The 20,477-nt window shown below is 42.1% G+C and overlaps 1 protein-coding gene across 1 annotated transcript in view; it reads left to right on the top strand.

The window, feature by feature from the left end:
- The window catches only part of LOC137623198 (disks large-associated protein 5-like), a 156,422-nt gene that overhangs the window by 103,941 nt on the left and 32,004 nt on the right, over window positions 1-20,477 (top strand). Inside the window, exons 4-6 of the mRNA XM_068353902.1 lie at window positions 2,093-2,185; window positions 2,776-2,889; window positions 6,350-6,467. Coding sequence (XP_068210003.1) covers window positions 2,093-2,185; window positions 2,776-2,889; window positions 6,350-6,467 — 325 coding nt within the window. The remainder of the gene's footprint in view (window positions 1-2,092; window positions 2,186-2,775; window positions 2,890-6,349; window positions 6,468-20,477) is intronic.

The following is a 20,477-nucleotide window of genomic DNA, read 5'->3' as shown; positions in this document are numbered from 1 at the left end:
TGCAACAAGTTGCAGTCAGGATGTCTGGACATCTGCGAAAGTCATCCGCATTTGTCTACCAGGCAAAGTAGCGAGTCTTCTGTGGTTGGTGTCGTGGGAGGGGTATTTCTCCACTCGATGCCACTATTCCAGCAATAGCGGAGTTCTTCGTCTATTTGCGGGAAGAAATGCGCCTTTCAGTCTCGGCAGTGAAAGGCTATCGCTCAGCCTTAAGTCTTGCCTTCAGGCTCAAAGGAGTGGACATTTCTTCCTCGCTGGAACTTTCCCTACTCATACGGAGTTATGAACTTACCTGCCCTTAGTCGGAAGTGAGACCTCCTCCATGGAACGTGGTTCGAGTTCTCAGGTCTCTTAAGAGACCTCCTTTCAAACCATTACGCCAGGCTTCAGATCGCCACCTAACTTGGAAGACGGTGTTCTTACTAAATCTGGCCTCGGCCAAGCGAGTCAGTGAACTTCATGGTCTCTCGTATGACATCGCCCATTCAAGGGGATGGGGGGAGGTTAACGTTCAAATTCGTCCCTGAGTTTATTACTAAGACTCGGAATCCAGGGGTGCCGGACCCAAGGTTCGACTCCTTCCAGATTTTGAGTCTTCGTTCTGTAACAGATGACCTAGACCATCTCCTACAGTGTCCAGTAAGGAGTCTGAGGCTATATATCAAAAGAACGGCTGCAGTACGTCCCCAGGTGCAGGCATTGTTTGTGAGCACTGGGAGGACGAAGAGGAGGGTTACCAAGAACACCATCTCGGCATGGATTCGTAGGGCGATTCATCTGTCCCTGAATCCAGATCCTCCTCCGTCACGTCGCCCTAGAGCACATGACGTTGGGCGTAGCTACGTTCCTGGTCTTCAAGAAAAACTTCTGTGACGCAGGTGCTCCAAGCTGTGGTATGGAAGCGTCAGACGACCTTCACAGCCCACTACCTGCAAAATGTGACCCACAGGAGGCTCGATACGTTTTCTATCGGCCCTGTGGTGGCTGCACAACAGCTGGTTTAAAACCTCAGGATCCTTAAGGGACAAGTAGCAGAAGGTTGAGGGCTTTGTGACCTGGTCTTAGTCTGCATGAATGAAAAGGTATGTCTGGCCCTTATTCTTTTTTTCATCCTCCCCTCTCTTGGGGAAAGCAGCATCCTGGGTTCTCTGCACAGTTGACCTTGAACCACTGCAGGTAAACCATGTTTCCTTGTGTTCCTAGTATTAAGCTAATACTGTCACGTCCCCATACCCTGACAAGGTGGTATTGGGAGAGTCCTAGCCTAAAGTTTCCATCTAAAGGACTCCAGGTCAACTTCCTAGGACAAGTCACACTTCATACCTTCACACACACAGCTTACGTAGGCCGCAGCCCTTGCGTAGCAAGGTTCTAGCGAGGTGCAGGGACTCCTTTTTGTTGAGTGCTGACACACTCAGATACTGAGTCCCCGGGCAAAGCGAAAAGCCAGTACTGGCTGGGACCTTCCACCCTTCCTAACGGGTGAGTCACCCCTATTAAATAGCGTGGTTTGTATGTCAGTTATGGAACAAATGACAAATTCGTAGATAATTTGTATTTTTCCTAACTATACAAACCTTAGCTATTTAATTAAACTTGCCCGCCAGCCCTATCCCCCTTGAAGTCTTACCTCTAAGCAAAGTGAGGTCAAGCACAGGTGCTTGTGAGTGGGGGGTAGCAAGCAACCCTCCCTAACTAGCGATGGGGGTAGTAAACCCTCGTTAAAATTCTAATGGCTCGTCATTTCAGCTACGCCGAAAGTAATAACCCCTATTAAATAGCTAAAGTTTGTGTAGTTAGGAAAAATACAAATTATCTACGAATTTGTCATGTTTTCAGAAATTTAGTTTGAAGATCTATCAAAGTTGTTAAAGTCCCAGAGGCTAAGTTTTTAAGTGCTAAATCTGACACTGGTTTTTGAAGTATATCTACAGTAGTATTTCAGAGATACTATTTAAAGGTTATTGTGTATTTGATTAATAAGAAAATAATTTTGTAGTATTGAATTTAAATCTGTGTATGCACAAATGTTTTTATTTTTAGCATCTGGTTAGTTCACAGCCTTGCAATTAATAGCCTAGTTCCATTACAGATTGAGGATGTGAAGAAGAAGTTTTTGGGTCTCTCGGATCTAAAAAATAATAACTGGAAAGTTGTAAAGCCAATCACTTTCCAAGAAAATAAGGTGAGAAATTAATGATGTTTATAGTTTAATGATCTGCAGCTCTCATCTATTTTCTCTAATGGCAATTAATTTTTCTTAGTTCCCAAGTATTTTTTTTAAAAGTTGGATAGTCATCTTAGTCCCTTTGATAATAGCCTCACTTTGTCACTGTACATTGACATTATGAATTATTTAGAGCAGAGAATAATAAATTGTTTTTAAAATTCAGTACTATATATGAAATATATCATGTTCCAAGTCTGGGAAAATACAGGTTGAGATGCTTTGAGCTTTTTAATTAGTGGAAAGAGACAGTGAGGTATTGAGTAGCAGGACTGACCAGGAGGTAGGATAAGATGGGCATGGAAAAAGGATGAAGGACTTTTTAATTGATGAAAAGTCAGTGAGACAAAGGCAATAGAAAATTTATCATATGAAGATATACATTCTATCACTGGAATGTTTTAGTATGAAATTTTATAAGTAGTTTGTTGATACATAGGTTAAAGACATAGTGAAGAAAAAAACTTTATCTTCGGAATAATTTTATTATAATAAAGCCTGTGAACAGAGTATTATGGTAATTTTTTTTTTGTTTTGTTTCCATGCAGAAGAAAGTTCCAGTGGTGAAACCACAGGGTATGCCAATCAAGCCGAAGGTATTAAACACGAAAGCAAGCAGTGGTATGAGGGCTCACATTCTTGCGGCCAGACAGAGACTCAAGGTCAGTATATTTATCTCAAAAGAGACGTGAGAGGAAAAACGTTTCTCCCGTATTATGTATGTTAAATTGTTAACTTGAAAGATTTCCTTTTAAGTGGATTGTTTAAATGATTTATAACTTCAAGTCACTGTGCTAATATCTTCAAAGCGTAAGCTGCTTTCTTCTTGCTTGTTGACCTTAAAAAATTACTTCCCTTACCTCTTTATATCCTTCTCCTCCAAAAGGCTAGCCGGTGCCTGAGCCCTCCCTACCGAGAGAAAGGTAGAAGTTGCCCGCACCATTTTGCCAAGTGTGCCATTCGTTCTGTCTCCCAAAATGAAAGCTTCAAATATTCTAACTCTTCTAAGATCTTATCTTTGCTTTGCTTTGATTTTTTTTTTTTAAATTTATAGCAAGGTATATATTTTTTTTTTATTCAAAATGTATGTGCCCAGTGCAAGAGAGCTCTCAGTCCCTGCTTTAACCCCCTTCGCTACGATGACGTCAAAACATGCCTTGTGATACAGACAATGACGTCCAGATGTGTCATTTATAAATATAAACCATATGGTGGTTAAAATTGCTCATATAACTCGTTTATCCTACACAAGATTATAATACTTGGTCGTATATCATAAATTTCACACACAGGAAATTTTGCTAAAATATGTCCTCCTCTCCCTGATATTAGCCTCCCCTCCTTTCTTCATTCAACTAACAAAGTCTTTGGGATTTTAGCCTTTATTTCTGATTCTGTAAGAACTATTTTAATCTTTTTATGTTACCATAAAGAATCACACCACACTCTAGTCAATGGTGACATTCACTACCTAGGGCATTAATTAAACACCCTAACAACCCCCAGCTTAGAGACATAGGGATCCTCGCATCTGACCCCACCACCAACTGAAACACTTGCGATTTTAATCCTTATGGTTATGTAAGGTTTAGTTTAGTGTATTTCTATGTTGGCATAGGTGTTCAAATCACAGAAAGTACTACGTACTTCAGACATCATCGGTTCTCCGCCTCCGACTCCAATCCCACCCACGTTTCCAAAATGTTTAACCAGTAATGCAAGTTGTTGACACGATGTAATTTTTTTTTCAGATTTTATTCCTTTTTTCTCAACTATCATTTCTACAAAATAATATCTTCATGTATCATATACAGTATTTCATATTAGTATTGATTATTGTTTTCCTTTCATGGGTAAAAGTTAGCCTATTATCATTATTTCCATTGACAATCTATGCAGTATTTGGCATGTTCTTACATACGCATTCCCTTCTTCTAAGCCCGTGAAATACCCAAAACAGGAATTATCTAGTTCTTAGTGACAGTTACGTGCAAGGTGGAATGACAGAACAAGCAAACCTTTTGTCGAATGACCTAAATTTATATTACGTTTCTCGGGGGCAGAAATGTTTCTTTTACCCTCAGTTTTTTTTGTTTATTGTATACCTTGTAAATTACAGTATACAGTACATTGTAGAATATTTCTTGTATCAAAGGAAACAAAATTTCCTATTAAATCTATTTGTTCATGAACCTTCATGTTTGTTGTCTAAATATACTTTCAAGAATGCTAAAAACATCTGAAAAGTTGAATAACAACTGGTTACATTTTAAATATTTAATAAAAATGTTTTAAAGTTTAAAAAAACAAATGTACAACAGATACAAACTGTATATAAAATAAGAATTTAGGAGAACATTCTTGAGAAGATGGGCAACAATTTGTGACAGCCAGAAGGTGGCCAGACCTATAGATGTCAAATAAGAAGAGAAATAAGGTAGAATAATGAGCCTGAATGTACCCTCAAGCAAAAGAACTAACCCAAGACTGTGGAACACCATGGTATAGAGGCTTTTTCACAAGACTAAAAGAACAATAGTTTGATTTTGAAGCATCCTCCCAGAAGAACTGCTAACCATAGTTAAAGAGTCTTGCACCCTTACCAAGTGGAAAGTAGCCACTGAACAATTACAGTACAGAAGTTAACCTTTCTGTGAAGATTAAAACTGGAGTAGATAGAGGCTCTTTATAAAGGCTTAGAGAATGTACTGTTCTATGTCAGTAGTATAACCCTGGATAGGTATCGTTATTTGACCACCTTAAATAGGTATCGTGGGTCGACCTCGACCCGAGGTCCAAAAAATATTCATAAAAAAATTATTAACAAATCAATTCACAACCTTTTAATATAAAAAAAACTTCAAGGAATATTCTAATCTTCAAAAAAAGTAAATAAAAGTTAAGTCCAAAATAAATATTTATTACAAATAAATTAAGAAAATAAGTATTAAAAAAAAGGACTTAACAAAAAATTCACCTAAAATCTAAATATGGAAATAAACTAAAACCATTCTTAGCACTTATTCTATGATAATTGACCACCATTTGCCGAGATCTTCCAGAGATGGAGGGGGAACCAAAAGGGAACGTTTCCTGAAATGAGAAAAAAAAAAAAAAGTGTGTTTTTTGGCTAAAAAAATCTATCCTCTTTTCAACATTTTTTTCGGGTAGGTAAATGACATAGTTAGTGGCTGAAATTTTTACAGGATATTGTATTATTATCGTACAACAAATGTGTAAAAGAATCTGCACTTGGATATTATTTCATGTTTTATAAAGGGGCAAGTTTTTTTTTTGAGTTATTTTATGAAATTTTTCAAGACGAATCCTTATATCCATTGCTGAGCATGGTATTTATGCATGAAAATATCAGAAATTTTATAAAAAAAAAAAGAGGAATACATAGAGCTATGCCAACTTACATGTCGGATATGCTCACAAAATGGTCGCCAACCTCACCACCTTGTAATGTCAAATCTGCTACCTAAAAAAGAGAAAGATTTGTCGATATCAGTGAGTTATTTACTTATTGTTTGAGGATTTGCAGAAAAATATTATGGTCACTAGAATAAAGTTTATAGATTATTTTGCAATTAAAAAAAATAAAATAATGATCATAATTAAGTTATCATGAATGTACAAGCTTACAAAAACAGGAAAAATTATAAGCTTTTATAAAAACATGTGCGGTAGAAGACATTCACAAACACTTTACAACAATCCTTTTTTATACACGCCTAAACACTACTGCACATTTGATAATTACTGGTATATAAAAAATTTGATATTACACAACTTACCTTAATTAGGTGTTGATGGGTCGAGCTCGACCGGAGGGTATCTCAGAAATAGCACAAGGAAAAGAGCTGGGATGAAATGTGTCCTCACCCAACTGCTGCGCGCACTGAACTAATGTCTTGCAGGTTGATATCACTCGCAACCAATACGGACGAAAAATTATAGCAAAAAAAAATCTTGCTTTTTTTTTTTTTTTTTTTTTTTTTAAACCTTGGGTCATATACCCACCAGGGTTAAGGCAATGCTCTTTAAAATAAAATTTTGTGAAAAGCCTTTGAAAGATTAAAGTAACTGTTAATGTCTATTTTTTTTTTTTTACTGCAGGATGCTCAAAGACAGAGAATTGTACACTCAGCCCCAGTAGCTGTTCAGACTACACCAACCGAGATCTTAGCCGATGAAAATAAAGAAAATGAAACTGTACTGCCTGGTACACCTAAAGGTAAGGTTTAAAGAAGTTAATGGATTTATTTGAATAAATATATTTCTAACATCTTGTGGTTAATGTGAGGAAGATTGTTACAGTACTGAAGGCAAAATATTCTGCAGAGGTAATGGTTTTTTTAAATTTCCAAATACAGTCATAAATGACAATGAATATGAAAGTTCTTTTATGGATAAATATTCTTTTGCCATCAATATTTATTTTTGAGGGATGTTTGACTTTAAGATATATTTTGAGATAATTGTATTCAAGTACAGTGATACCTCTGGATATGAAAGTTTCTGCTTAAGAAAAATTCAGGATGCGAAAAGTGATTCGAAGATTTTTATGCCCCAGGATACGAAAACCTTACGAGATCCCAACTCTTCGCCGAGAGTAATTTTAAAAAGCGCGCGCCGCCTGACTTTGAACTTGGGTAGACTCACTTACAGCCTCCCGCTCACCCATTGGTTATCTCCCTACTCAGACGCTAGCTGACGCCATAAGATCCTGCTTTCCTATTGGTCGGCAACTATCCCAGCTTGCCTACGCACGGGCGTTCATCTCTCTCTCTCTCTTTTCGTTCCGACCGCGGTATCGTTAACAGACATTGTGTGCTTTCGCTTGTTTGACTTAGTGTTAATATACAGTACATTCGTACGGCACGTGTTATCGTTAATAAACATTCGTTAATGTGCACTGTACTGTATTAGTGTTTACTATACATAGACTGTATATAACGTTACGTATTGTATTATATTACGTATTACTGTAGCCATGGGTCCCAAGAATGTTGCCGAAGGAATGAAGAAGAAGACGATGCTCTCAATGGAGACGAAACTTGAAATCGTTAAAAAGTACGAGTCTGGCATGCGTTTAAGTGCGATCGCCAAGGAGTATGGCCGGAATCCGTCTACGATAGGCACCATCCTGAAGCAGAAGGCGGCCATCAAAGCAGCAACACCTTCTAAGGGCGTCACTATTTTCTCCAACAAGAGAACGCACGTGCATGACGAGATGGAGAGGCTGCTTCTTGTGTGGATCAAGGACAAAGAGATCTCAGGAGACACCATCACTGAGACTACAATTTGCCAGAAGGCCTCCGCCATTTTCGGTGATCTCGTGCGTGCTCAGGCCGAAGAAGGAGCAGGAGAAGGAACATCCCAGCAGGAACCCCCAGAGTTCAAGGCTTCTCGTGGGTGGTTCGAGAAGTTCAAGAAAAGGACTGGCATCCATTCAGTGGTACGGCATGGGGAGGCAGCCAGCTCGGACACGAAGGCCGCCGAAGCCTTTGTTAAAACGTTCGACGAGTTGACTGCAGGAAGGCTACAGTTCGCAACAAGTTTTCAATTGCGACGAAACTGGGCTTTTCTGGAAGAAAATGCCTCGTCGGACGTTCATCACGGCGGAGGAGAAGAGGCTACCCGGACATAATCCTATGAAGGACAGGCTTACCCTTGCTTTTTGTGCAAACGCCAGTGGGGACTGCAAGATAAAGCCCCTGCTGGTGTACCATTCAGAAAATCCCCGAGCCTTCAAAGTCCACAAAGTCATTAAGGAGAACCTTCCCGTGATGTGAAAGGCGAATGCAAAAGCGTGGGTAACGAGGCAACTGTTCATTGATTGGGTGAATGTCTGCTTCGGTCCGACTGTCCGAAAATATTTGGAAGAAAGCGCCTCCCTATGAAATGTCTGCTGGTGTTGGACAATGCTCCAGCTCACCCTCCTGGCCTCGAGGAATATCTTCTGGCCGAGTATTCCTTCATAAAGGTCCTGTATCTACCGCCTAACACACTCCTCTCCTCCAGCCCATGGACCAGCAAGTTATTTCTAATTTTTAAAAATTGTACACGAAGCATCTCTTCAAGAGATGTTTCCAAGTCACAGAGAGTACAAACCTCACTCTGCGTGAATTTTGGAAAGATCACTTCAACATCGTGATATGCCTCAAACTCATCGATCTCGCTTGGCAGGAAGTTTCGAGGCGTACCCTAAACTCATCTTGGAGGAAGCTGTGGCCTGATGCTGTCTCTGCACGAGACTTCGAGGGGTTCGGGAAGCCTGGAGGCGAAGCCGAGATCGTTGACGATCCTGAACCAATTCAGCAGTCTGAGGTGGCTGACATCGTACATCTTGGTACTTCCATGGGGCTGGAATTAGCGCGGAAGATATAGATGAACTTATCGAGGAGCACCACGAGGAGTTGGAGACGATGCAAGTGAGTGATGTTCAAGAGCAGTTCTCTAGCGGTGATGAGGAGGATGTTGCACCTTTGAAAACGGCAGACATCAAGGAAGTTCTTGCATGTTTCCATAAAATGGCAGACTACGTCGAAAAGGAACATCCAGAAAAAGTTTATACCAACCGTGCGCTTCAACACTGCAATGACGTTTGCCTAACGCATTTTAGAAATGTGTTGAAAAGTAGGCAGAAACAAGCTTCAATGGATAGTTTCTTATTAAAGAGGCCAGCGGTATTAGTAGGCCAAGACGAAGGTGAAAGTGAAGAAAAGAAACAGAAAAGAGGAAGGGATGAAGAATTAGAAGGTGAAAGTAAAGAAAAGAAACAGAAAAAAGAAAGTGATGAAGAAGTAGAAGGTGAAAGTAAAAAAAAGAAACAGAAAAAAGAAAGTGGTGAAGAAGTAGAAGAGATTTAGAATATAAGAAAAACGTAAAGTTATAAAAAAGCAAAAAAAAAAAAAAAAATTCAATTCTAAGTTTTATGTTACCGTTAAGTGTTAAAGTAATTTTTTCTTTCATTTTATAGTTTTCCATACATAATGTTAAGTGTTAATTATTTCTGCCATTTTTTTATTTTGTAAAGTTTAAGTGTTAATGTGTTAAGTGTGTAAATTACTGTACGTAGTCTGTCACTTGTTACGTTTTCTGCCTTATGCCATCGTCCTCTGCCGCGACTTCGCTATCGGACATCGTTTCAATCAAAAGGTAAGTTTCAACTTTTTTGTTACACTAATTAACTGTAACCTTTTTTTCAGAGTTTACAGGTATCAATCCTTAATTTAGGTGTACATACAGGTAACAATACACCTTCACTGATCTAAATGCTTAACGTACATACAGTACCGTAACTTTTATACAGTAGTTAAGAAAACGGACCGTTTTCTTTTGGGCTTGGGGGGGATAACTTGGCTATAACTACATTATTGAATAATCTCATAGTGGTTTCTGGAATGGATTAGGCTGTTTTTAACGGTTGTGTTAATTATTGAATGATAGAAATGGCTGCATTGCATGTTTATTACTTCAGTTTAGCGTGTTTATGAAAGAAAAGGTGACTTTTTATAAGGCTTGGAACGGATTAGGCTATTTACATGTAAAACGCGACTCAGGATACGAAAATATCAGGATACGAAACCGCATCCTGAACGGATTAATTTCGTATCCTGAGGCATCACTGTATTTCATGAAATGATATGGGTTTTTTAACTCATAAATTATATTGTCAAAAAGAATTATTCTTGATAGTAAAAAAATCAATAATATAGAATTTTTAGAATGCAATTGAATAAAAGAACACTAATTTTATTTGTCTGTGAAAAGTCATTATCATCGATAAGATAACAATTGTAGGTTCATAATTATAGAGCCTAAAGATATCAGGGTTGTGGTAGCTTATTAGACACATCCATGCCAGGCAATCTGTTGGATGGGGGTTCAAGACCCATTCAAGCTCGATAGTTTCTATTGTCAATTTTTTTTTAGAGGCAGATTTGCACCGACTCGCAGCGGTGCCCTTTTAGCTTAGAAAAGTTTCCTGATCGCTGATTGGTTAGAATTATCTTGTGCAACCAATCAGCGATCAGGAAACTTTTCTGAGCTAAAAGGGCGCCACTGCGAGTCGGTGCAAATCTGCCTGGCTAAAAAAAATTGACCATAATAGTGTCGGCAACCTCACCATCCTTCTGAGCAAGGGGAGGGGGATTTTGGGGAGAGTATAAGTCTACCTTCTCAGTCATAAGCAGTCCTTGCGTGTCCCACCCAGTATTTATGTTTTAACTGCCGCGGGGGCATAAAAACAATTAGAATAGCGCCAATGTATCCCTGCGTGTCGTAAGAAGCAACTAAAAGGGACAGGACGAGGGGGCTGGGAACCCCCTCTCCTGTATTATAATCCTGTGAGACATCAAAGAGGTGGAGCTTGGGGGAAGAGTGACTGCTCCCCGCACTCTAGTTTTGGGGTGTTTGAATGTGCGTGGATGTAGTACGATAGAGAGTAGAAGATGTGAGATTGGAAGTATGTTTAGGAATAGAAAGATGGATATAGTGGCCTTGTGTGAGACAAAGATAAAAGGGAAGGGTGAAGTGATGTTTGGTGAAATGTCTGGTAGAGTGTCTGGGATTGAAAGGGGAAGAGCAAGAGAAGGTGTGGCTTTATTGCTGAGTGAATGGATGACAGGTAAAGTAGGGGAATGGAAGGAGATATCATCTAGGTTAATGTGGGTAAGGGTTAGGTTGGGTAGGGAATGTTGGGCTTTTGTCAGTGCGTATGGGCCAGGTAGTGAGAAAAGTGAAGAATGGAATGAGTTCTGGAATGAATTAACTAGGTGTGTAGAAGAACTGGGAAGAAGGAATTATGTAGTTGTCATGGGTGACTTGAATGCTAGATTGGGTGCTGGAAGTATGGCGCACCAGGTGAAAATGAGAGTGGTGAGAGACTGGTAGATACGTGTGTTGAACAAGAGATGGTGATAAGTTCTAGTTTTTTCAAAAAGAGAGATAAAAACAAGTACAGGTATGCATGGGTAAGAGTGGCAAATGGAAGAGTGGTAGAAAGGGCATTAATGGATTATGTGTTGATAACTAAAAGAAATGTTTAGAAATTGAGAGACGTGCACGTGTTTAGGAGTATGGCTAACGGTATGTCTGATCATTTTTTGGTGGAAGGAAAATTAGTTGTAGCAAAGGAGTGGGGAATAGAGTAGGTGGATGTAAAAGTGAGCTAGTGAAGGTTGAAGAGCTAATAAAACCGGGGTAAAAAGTATTTATCAAAAAAGGTTGAAAATGGCATATGACGCAGTGAAAGTAAGAGAAACTGATAATTTAGAGGAGGAGTGGAAGTTAGTAAAAGAAAATGTTGTTGGGATTGCAAGTGATGTGTGGCAAGAAGTTTGTTGGAGGCAGCATGATGAAGGGCAGTGAATGGTGGAATGAAGGAGTGAAGGTAAAAGTGTAAGAGAAAAAGAGGGCTTTTAAAGAATGGCTGCAGAGTAATAGTGTAGAGAAGTATGAAAGATATAGAGAGAAAAAGGTGGAAGTAAAGCGCAAGGTAAGTGAGGCAAAGAGGGCAGCTGACCTGAGGTGGGGTCAGGGATTGTGTCAGTCATATGAAGAATGACACGAGCTACTCAGACAACCACATGCCAATATCTTCCACAAAGCCGTAGCATCGCTACGACTTCACGTCTGGAGACTATCCAGCATCTCCTCACAGAGAGAGGCTTTTCGCAACAAGTTGCTGAAAGGATGTCTCGACACCTGCGAAAGTCATCCGCATCTGTTTACCAGGCAAAGTGGAGAGTCTTCTGTGGTTGGTGTCGTGGAAGGGGTATCTCTTCACTCGATGCCACTATTCCAGCAATAGCGGAGTTTCTCGTGTATTTGCAGGAAGAAATGCGCCTTTCAGTCTCGGCAGTGAAAGGCTATCGCTCAGCCTTAAGTCTTGCCTTCAGGCTCAAAGGAATGGACATTTCCTCTTCGCTGGAACTTTCTCTACTCATACGAAGTTATGAACTTACCTGCCCCCAGTCGGAAGTGAGACCTCCTCCATGGCATGGAACGTGGTTCGAGTCCTCAGGTCTCTTAAGAGACCTCTTTTCGAACCATTAAGCCAGGCTTCTGATTGCCACCTGACTTGGAAGACTGTGTTCCTGCTTGCTGTGGCCTCGACCAAGCGAGTCAGCGAACTTCATGGTCTCTCGTATGACATCGCCCATTCAAGGGGATGGGGGGCGGTAACGTTCAGATTCGTCCCTGAGTTTGTAGCTAAGACTCAGAATCCAGGAGTGCCGGACCCCTGGTTCGACTCCTTCCAGATCTTGAGTCTCCGTTCTGTAACAGATGACCCAGACCATCTCCTACTGTGCCCAGTAAAGAGTCTGAGGGTCTATCTTAAGAGAACAGCTGCAAATCGTCCTCGGGTGCAAGCATTGTTTGTGAGCACAGGAAGGACGAAGAGGAGGGTCACTAAGAATACAATCTCAGCTTGGATTCACAGGGTTATCTACCATTCCCTGATTCCTGACCCTCCTCCATCACTTCGCCCTAGGGCACATGATAACAGGGGCATTTCTACGTCCCTGGCATTTAAAAGAAATTACTCTGTCACGCAGGTTCTACAAGCAGGGGTTTGGAAGCGTCAAACGACTCACAGCCCACTACCTGCAAGACGTGACCCACAGGAGGCTCGATATGTTTTCTATCGACCCTGTGGTGGCTGCACAACAGCTGGTTTAAACCTCAGGCTCCTTAATGGACAAGTAGCAGAAGGTTAAGAGCATTGTTACCCGGTTTTAGTCTGCATGAATGAAAAGGTATGCCTGGCCCTTATTCTTTTCTTCATTCTCCCCTCTCTTGGGGAAAGCAGCATCCGGGGTTGTCTGCACAGCTGACCTCAAACCACTGCTGGTAAATCATGTTTCCTTGTGTTCCTAGTATTAAGTTAATACTGTCACGTCCCCATACTCTTACGAGGTGGTATTGCGATCATCCTAACCTAGATTTCCATCTAAAGGACTCCAGGTCAACTTCCTAGGACGAGTCACACTTCACTCCTTCACACACTAGCTTATGTAGGCCGCAGTCCTTGCAGAGCAAGGCACTTGCGAGGTGCAGGGACTCCTTATCTTTGAGTACTGACACACTCAGATACTGAGTCCCTGGGCAAAAGCCAAAGCCAGTACGGCTGGGACTTACCACCCTACCTAAGGGTTAAGTCACCCTAATTAAATAGCGGGGTTTGTATTTCGGTTACAGAACAAATGACAAATTCGTAGATAATTTTTATTTTTCCTAACCATACAAACCTTAGCTATTTAATCAAACTTACCCGCCAGCCCTGTCCCCCGGGAAGTCCTACCTCTAAGCAAAGTGAGCTACTCACCGGTGTGTGAGGGGGGGGAGTGGTAGCTAGCTACCCCTCCCCTACCCCCTCATGTAAACCCTCATTAAAAATCTAATGGCTCGTCATTTCAGCTACGCCGAAAGTAATACCCTTATTAAATAGCTAAGGTTTGTATGGTTAGGAAAAATACAAATTATCTACGAATTTGTCATTTTGATTGTTTATTACTTGTAGTTTTTTATTTCCTTGTTTGTTTTCCTCACTGAGCTATTTTCGTTGTTGGAGCCCTTGGACTTATATCATATTGCTTTTCTTACTAGGTTTGTAGCTTAGCTTAAATAATAATAATTTGTTCCGTAACCGAAATACAAACCACGCTATTTACATTGGGTTTACCTTTCGGCGTAGCTGAAATGGCGAGCCATTAGACTTTAACGAGGGTGTATTACCCCCGCGCTAGTTAGCAGGGGGGTAGGGGAGTGGTAAGTAGCTACCCCTCCCCCCCTCACACACCGGTGAACTGCTTCACTTCACTTTTGGCTCGGATAATGGACAGACGTGTCTGTCTTTGTCCTCGCTTGGCAGTCATTGTTTGTTTTGTCTTTACTTAATCACTTACTTTTCTTTTACTCAATATATATGTAAAAATTTTTTCGTGTTTATGTATATATTTGAGTACAGTGATCCCTCACTACTTCGCTGTTCGACCATCGCGGATTCACCACTTCGCGGATTTTTTTCATAACGCATGTATATATATATATATATATATCGCGGATTTTCCGGAAATTTCGAAAATACCGCGATGTGACCGATGGTGCGAGATTGGAGAAAGTAAGGAAAATTGAATCGTGATTGATTTTCAATATAAATGAAACTTTGAGGAGCAACAAAGATATCATTTGTCAGAGAGATAGAGAGAGGTAAGGAATGGGAGGTAGTGAAAAGTAGCCGAGAGAGAGAGAGAGAGAGAGAGAGAGAGAGAGAGAGAGAGAGAGAGAGAGAGAGAGAGAGAGAGAGTGTGTGTTGTTTTAAATGTAATAAGAGAGAGAGAGTGTGTGTATTGTTTTAAATGTAATAAACAAAAAAATTTGATAGGTTATAACACATTGGTGCTTATGTAATATCAACTGTATAGACGGTTTGAATAAGTTAAGAAATGGTATAAGCGATTCTTTGTTAGTTTATTCGTACGCTCTCAAGAGCGGCAGCTAGACGTCAGCTGATCTGATCACAGCCAAAAGTAAAAAAAAAGAAGTCAACAATACTCGATTTTTAAAACACCCGAAATTTAAAAACTAAAGTACACGCTTTCTTAATGTGCAATTAACTATTTAAAGAGTAGCAATTTTCTAGAATAAAATGATGTTTCCCAAAAAATAGTGGTTTGCTGATGAAATTGGATGCCGTATTTTTAGCAACGATTGAAATGGATGTAAACTCGGCATAATTTTTTCGTTTCGTATTTAATTGACACTAAGAAAACTAATTTTAGTTTCTTCATCTATATGTAAGTATTGTATAACATGAAGAGAGAGAGAGAGAGAGAGAGAGAGAGAGAGAGAGAGAGAGAGAGAGAGAGAGAGAGAGAGAGAAGAATCAGCTGTTGTAATCGAACGCCGTGTTTTTGTTTCGTGAGAATTTCATCGTCACGACTAACAACAACATACTGTACTGAACTTTACAGTATTATACAGACTACTGTAATATGATAGAGTAAAATATTTGTAATAACTTATTTTATATGATATGGGGCTATTTTTTTGTTTAAATTTTACATTTACGTACGTAAAACAACTCTCTCTCTCTCTCTCTCTCTCTCTCTCTCTCTCTCTCTCTCTCTCTCTCTCTCTCTCTCTCTCTCTCTCTCTCTCTCTCTCTCAAATTGTTTTCCTGCTTTGCTACGTATGTATGATTTTATATAGATACGGTAAATAATATTTGTAATAACATATTTTCTAAAAGCTTTTACTGTAATATCATTATTTATCACTTTCATCATGCGCATTAAATGCCTTCGTTTGTTTATTACGATCGAAGATGAAGCGTACTTTATGTCGCCGCCCATAAAGAAAAACATTTCATTTGGAAGTACTAAGAAAAATTAAGTAAAACATGGTTATAACAAAATCAACATACTGTATAATCAATCGATGCAAAAACTAACCTATACACAGATGTGTACACTAAATGCATTTGTTTCTTCATTATGATCAGAGATAAACGTAAACAAAACATTGATTGCCATTTTTTATCGTGCTTTTTGGCGTGTTTAGGAAACGCATGATATAAAATCGCCTCTAATATTTGTGCCTGTTTTAGTTTAGGGTACTGTAGTACATGCATTAAGTGTTCTGTACATTAAAGGGTAGTTTGTTAACAGTACTACGTACAGTAGAAGGGAAGGTTTTAAAAGTCTGAATATACATGTTAAATAAATACGTAAATATGGTGTCACTACTTCGCGGATTTTCACCTATCGCGGTCCGGTCTGGAACCTATCTACCGCGATAGAAATCAGTAAGTTTCCTTTTCAGAGGTTGTGCTTGTGTGTGTAGTGTACGATATCTCCGTGGAGCCCTCGGCAGTTAGGCCACCACGGTGTAATTTCATGAGTTACGATCGAGTTTGACTACGGTCTTTCTCTCTCTCTCTCTTGAGGTCGTTCACCCTTTTACTACGTTACTTTACTACGTCTGAGTAGCTTCCTTCCCGTGTGGGTGGGGTTGCTACGCCGTACGTTTGGTCTCAATTAGTTTATGAATCTAATTGTATTTGTTGTTTTTTCAGCTTTGTAGAACGATTCCTTTCGGGGTTTTTGTTCTTTCTTTAGTGTTCATTCATTTTTAAATTACATAGTTACATAATTATAATTGTTATAATTCTGTGTTGGTTACAGCTCTCCTTCCGTGAGTGTAAGTGGTTGTGAGGGCACGTGCCTGTTGCGTAATTCTTGTGTTCCTTTCCCTCGGGTTTCCTCTTCGGAGCCTTCTCGGGGGAATGAATGTTAACTAATGATTTTTGTTTTTATTTTTCACAGTTACCGATCTAGTTCGTTTCTGTAATGTGACAACGGAGTGAGCTGTCTTGTTTAGGCCTGGGGATTCAGCTGTTGCTGCCTCCCCTATAGATCTTCGTCAGGGGCGTGTCTCCTTCTCCTGGAAGAACTCCCGTGACGAATGACAGCTCTCCAGTTCATTTTAGAACACTCAGGAGGCTCGCCTCCTTGGGTGGGTAACTTTCCTTCCGAGGTCACTGGCTGACCCGTCTCTTCTACGAAGTGTTTCTCTTTCGTTCGCGAGAGAGTACACTCATAGAGACTCCTCTTCGGAGGACTCTTCTGCTGTTGTTGCTGTTGGACGCCTTTGCCGTAAGGCTCACCGTCTGCTATGTCGTAAGGGCCTTTTTGAATCTCCGTATGCAGCCTGCAGCTCCTTCCTCTTTAAATCTCTCCGGGGATCGATATCTAACACCTTCTTGACCTTCCGCCCCTGGTGCAGATGGACAGCAGTCTGACCTCGTCTTCCGACGGACAACGGTCTTCCGACGGACAACGGTCCCTTCGAAAGGGTTGCCTCCCACGGGGGTGCTTCCCTTGCGTGTCAGGGTTCCCCTGCGCGCCCTTCTGCAGTGTTCTCTCCTGCTCAGTGTTAGTGCACAGGCGCTCTCCTGCTCAGTGTTAGCGCACAGGCGCTCTCCTGCTCAGTGTTAGCGCACAGGCGCTCTCCTGCTCAGTGTTAGCGCACAGGCGCTCTCCTGCTCTGTGTTAGCGCACAGGCGCTCTCCTGTTCATCAGCGTTTTCCTGATTGCTAGCGCTCTCCTGTTCGCCAGCGCTCTCCTGTTCGTCAGCGCTCTCCTGATGATCGTCGCTGCTGTTCCTGTTGGTTCCTGTTACGCGCCCTGTGCGCCCACGTTCGCCCGCGCAATCTAGAACTTCGGTTCAGGTCTTGGACAAGGACTCTTCTTCTACGCACAGGATTCCACGCGTTGCCTTCTGCTTGCCAGCGACCACAGACGCGTCAACGTTCGCCTGCTCGTCAGCGATCTCCTGCGCGTCAATGATCGCCATCGATCTGCCACGCGTGTCAGCTCCCCTGGACACCATCAGTAGCGATCTAGCGCTCGCCTGCTGTGGACAATCTCTGATAGCTGAGTCTTGCCGTAGATCTTCCTCCTGCTCGCCAGCGCTCACCTTTACTTCTGTCCTTCTGTGCGCCAGCGCACATCTGCGCGCCAGCGCACATCTGCGCGCCCTTTCCTGCCACGTACCAATGGGCGCCAACGGTTTTTCCTGACCGTCCAGGATCGCCTGATTGACAGCTCGCTTCAGCGCTCACCTTCCTGATGCACCTGCGCGCCTTCTGTTTAGTGCGATGCTTGCTAACCATCCCTAGTCTCTTACGTGTTAGCGATCGCCTACACGCCCGCGCGATTCTTTTCCTGTGCGCTAGCGTTTTGTTAACGCACCACCACTCGCCAACGCGCCGTCGCTTGCCAACGCGCCATCGCTTGCTAACGTCCCTTCACTCGCCTACGGGCCATCGCTCGCCAAGACGCGCTGTAGTGGTTTGCGGACGGTGGCCAAAGGTAGCACCCAAACTGCCTAGTATCCGAATGCCGACCACAACCCGACGTTCACTACACAACAAACACACAACGGTGGAATACCCAAAAACATAAGTAACATTTCAAAGCACTGGGCACCACCCCTTGATTTATAATGGGCAAGGGGACCCAGCTAGATCCTGACTTAAACCTTTGCTTCTCCAGCTTGCTGATCATAAGTATAAGAACATTAGGTGAAAGGGATTATTATAAGTTATTTGAAAGATTAAAAAAAACAGTGGCTGAGTAGGGGAACTCAGTGGTTTAAGGAACTGGAATGAGATGCTATATTATAAAAGACAAGAAAAAAAATATTAATTTAACCAAAACTGTTAGGATTACAATTACATTGACCCATCAATCCAAATTGAAAATTAAAGACAAAATTAGCATTCCTTTACGTCAAACTTCAGTAACAGGGTAACAATTATAAACAAACAGGAAATTACACAATCAAGATTTCCACTGGGGGGACACTCATAAGTGTTCCTATTCAGTACAAGAGTAAAACAGAAACACTCCTAACCCTGTATCTATTTGGGCAAGTACCAGTATGCCATTTCAATAGTTACAGTTTACTATTAATGTTTATGACACTTAAAACTTTGTGGTCTTCTGCAAAAAGACGGTTTTAGGCCCCTTTACGTTCACTTGGTTCTGGGGCAAATATTTAAAAAAAACTGTCCATCACTAAGTTCCAGTATGGAATCACCTTTTGTGATCTGGTGATGTGTGGTAACAATATCTTGATCCTTGTTGATGAAATCTTGGATTCGCAAGGTTTTCAACTGTCGAAGCTCTTTTTCAACTGAACTGAGAATACTGAAGAAGGGCCGTGCCCGATGTCAAAACTTGTCTAATGACAACATCTTCTAGCTGAGCATTGAAAATTGAGTTCCTATCTTCACCTTCTCCCGTTTCACTCATTTTGAGCAATGCATCATTTATTTCTATCAAACGAGATAATCCCATTTTGCGATACTGTACATTCAATTCCAGGGATGGATTTACTCACTTTTCTATACACTGTTCATTCAGTAGGGTAAAGGAAGTTAATACTAAGCTGATTAACCCTATTCAGTTGTAGGAATCATTCAGTACCCTTCAACTCATATTTCTTGTGCCACGTCTTCTCTCAACTTCTAGTTGCCTCTCTAAAGAAAAAAACCCTACAGAGAGTAGGGCGTGCTGCAAAAACAAATGTGATTAGACAACTGGTAGGACCAAAAAATATTATAATACCCCTTAAAACTATAAATAATGCTTCTATTCATGACTTTCTGTTATAAAAATAAATGAATTTGTTGCTGGCAAAATATGTAAACCTATATAAGAAAACTTGAATCTTTACCGTGAATATAAGGGAAATCATTATACAATACAGTACTGGGGCAGAATATCAGACATTATGACAAAAGGGAATTGATAATGAGAGTTACTTTAAAACATTTATAACCCAAGCTTGTTATATGTGGAAATGGTTTGTATTTTCCCCAACTATTATTAATTTTTTTCATAGCGCCATCGCTCGTCAACGCGCCATCGCTCGTCAACGCGCCATCGCCCGCCTACGCGCCATCGGTCTTCCGACCGCCTGCTCTCACCCGCGCGACCACACGCCCACGTGCCCGCGCGACCGCATGCCCACGTGCCCGCGCGACCGCATGCCCACGTGCCCGCGCGACCGCATGCCCACGTGCCCGCGCGACCGCATGCCCACGTGCCCGCGCGACCGCATGCCCACGTGCCCGCGCGACCGCACCCCCACGTGCCCGCGCGACCGCACCCCCACGTGCCCGCGCGACCGCACCCCCACGTGCCCGCGCGACCGCACGCCCACGTGCCCGCGCACATGCGCTCCAATGTTCGCCCGTGCGCGAACCAACCGTATTCCGTCGCGCGGGCCGACGGTGTTCCGTCGCGCGAACCGACGGTGTTCCGTCGCGTGAACCGACGGTGTTCCGTCGCGCGAACCGACGGTGTTCCGTCGCGCGAACCGACGGTGTTCCGTCGCGCGAACCGACGGTGTTCCGTCGCGCGAACCGACGGTGTTCCGTCGCGCGAACCGACGGTGTTCCGTCCCGCGAACCGACGGTGTTCCGTCCCGCGAACCGACGGTGTTCCGTCCCGCGAACCGACGGTGTTCCGTCCCGCGAACGTCGACTTGATTCCTGCAGTATCCATTGCTCGCCTACGGGTCATCGCTCGCCTGTGAACTTTCGGATTCCGACCACCAGCTCTCGCCCTTCCTACCACGCTCGCCCTCCTTTTGCGCTCCCTCGCGCACTTTCGTCTGCGCTCCTGCGTGCCCGCGCATGGGCGCTTCCACATTGTGCCACGCG

The sequence above is a fragment of the Palaemon carinicauda genome, chromosome 30, assembly GCF_036898095.1.
Source record: "Palaemon carinicauda isolate YSFRI2023 chromosome 30, ASM3689809v2, whole genome shotgun sequence".
Classification (NCBI taxonomy): Eukaryota; Metazoa; Arthropoda; class Malacostraca; order Decapoda; family Palaemonidae; genus Palaemon; species Palaemon carinicauda.
The sequence above is the reverse complement of the archived record's forward strand: the minus strand, read 5'-3'. Positions and strand labels throughout refer to the sequence as shown.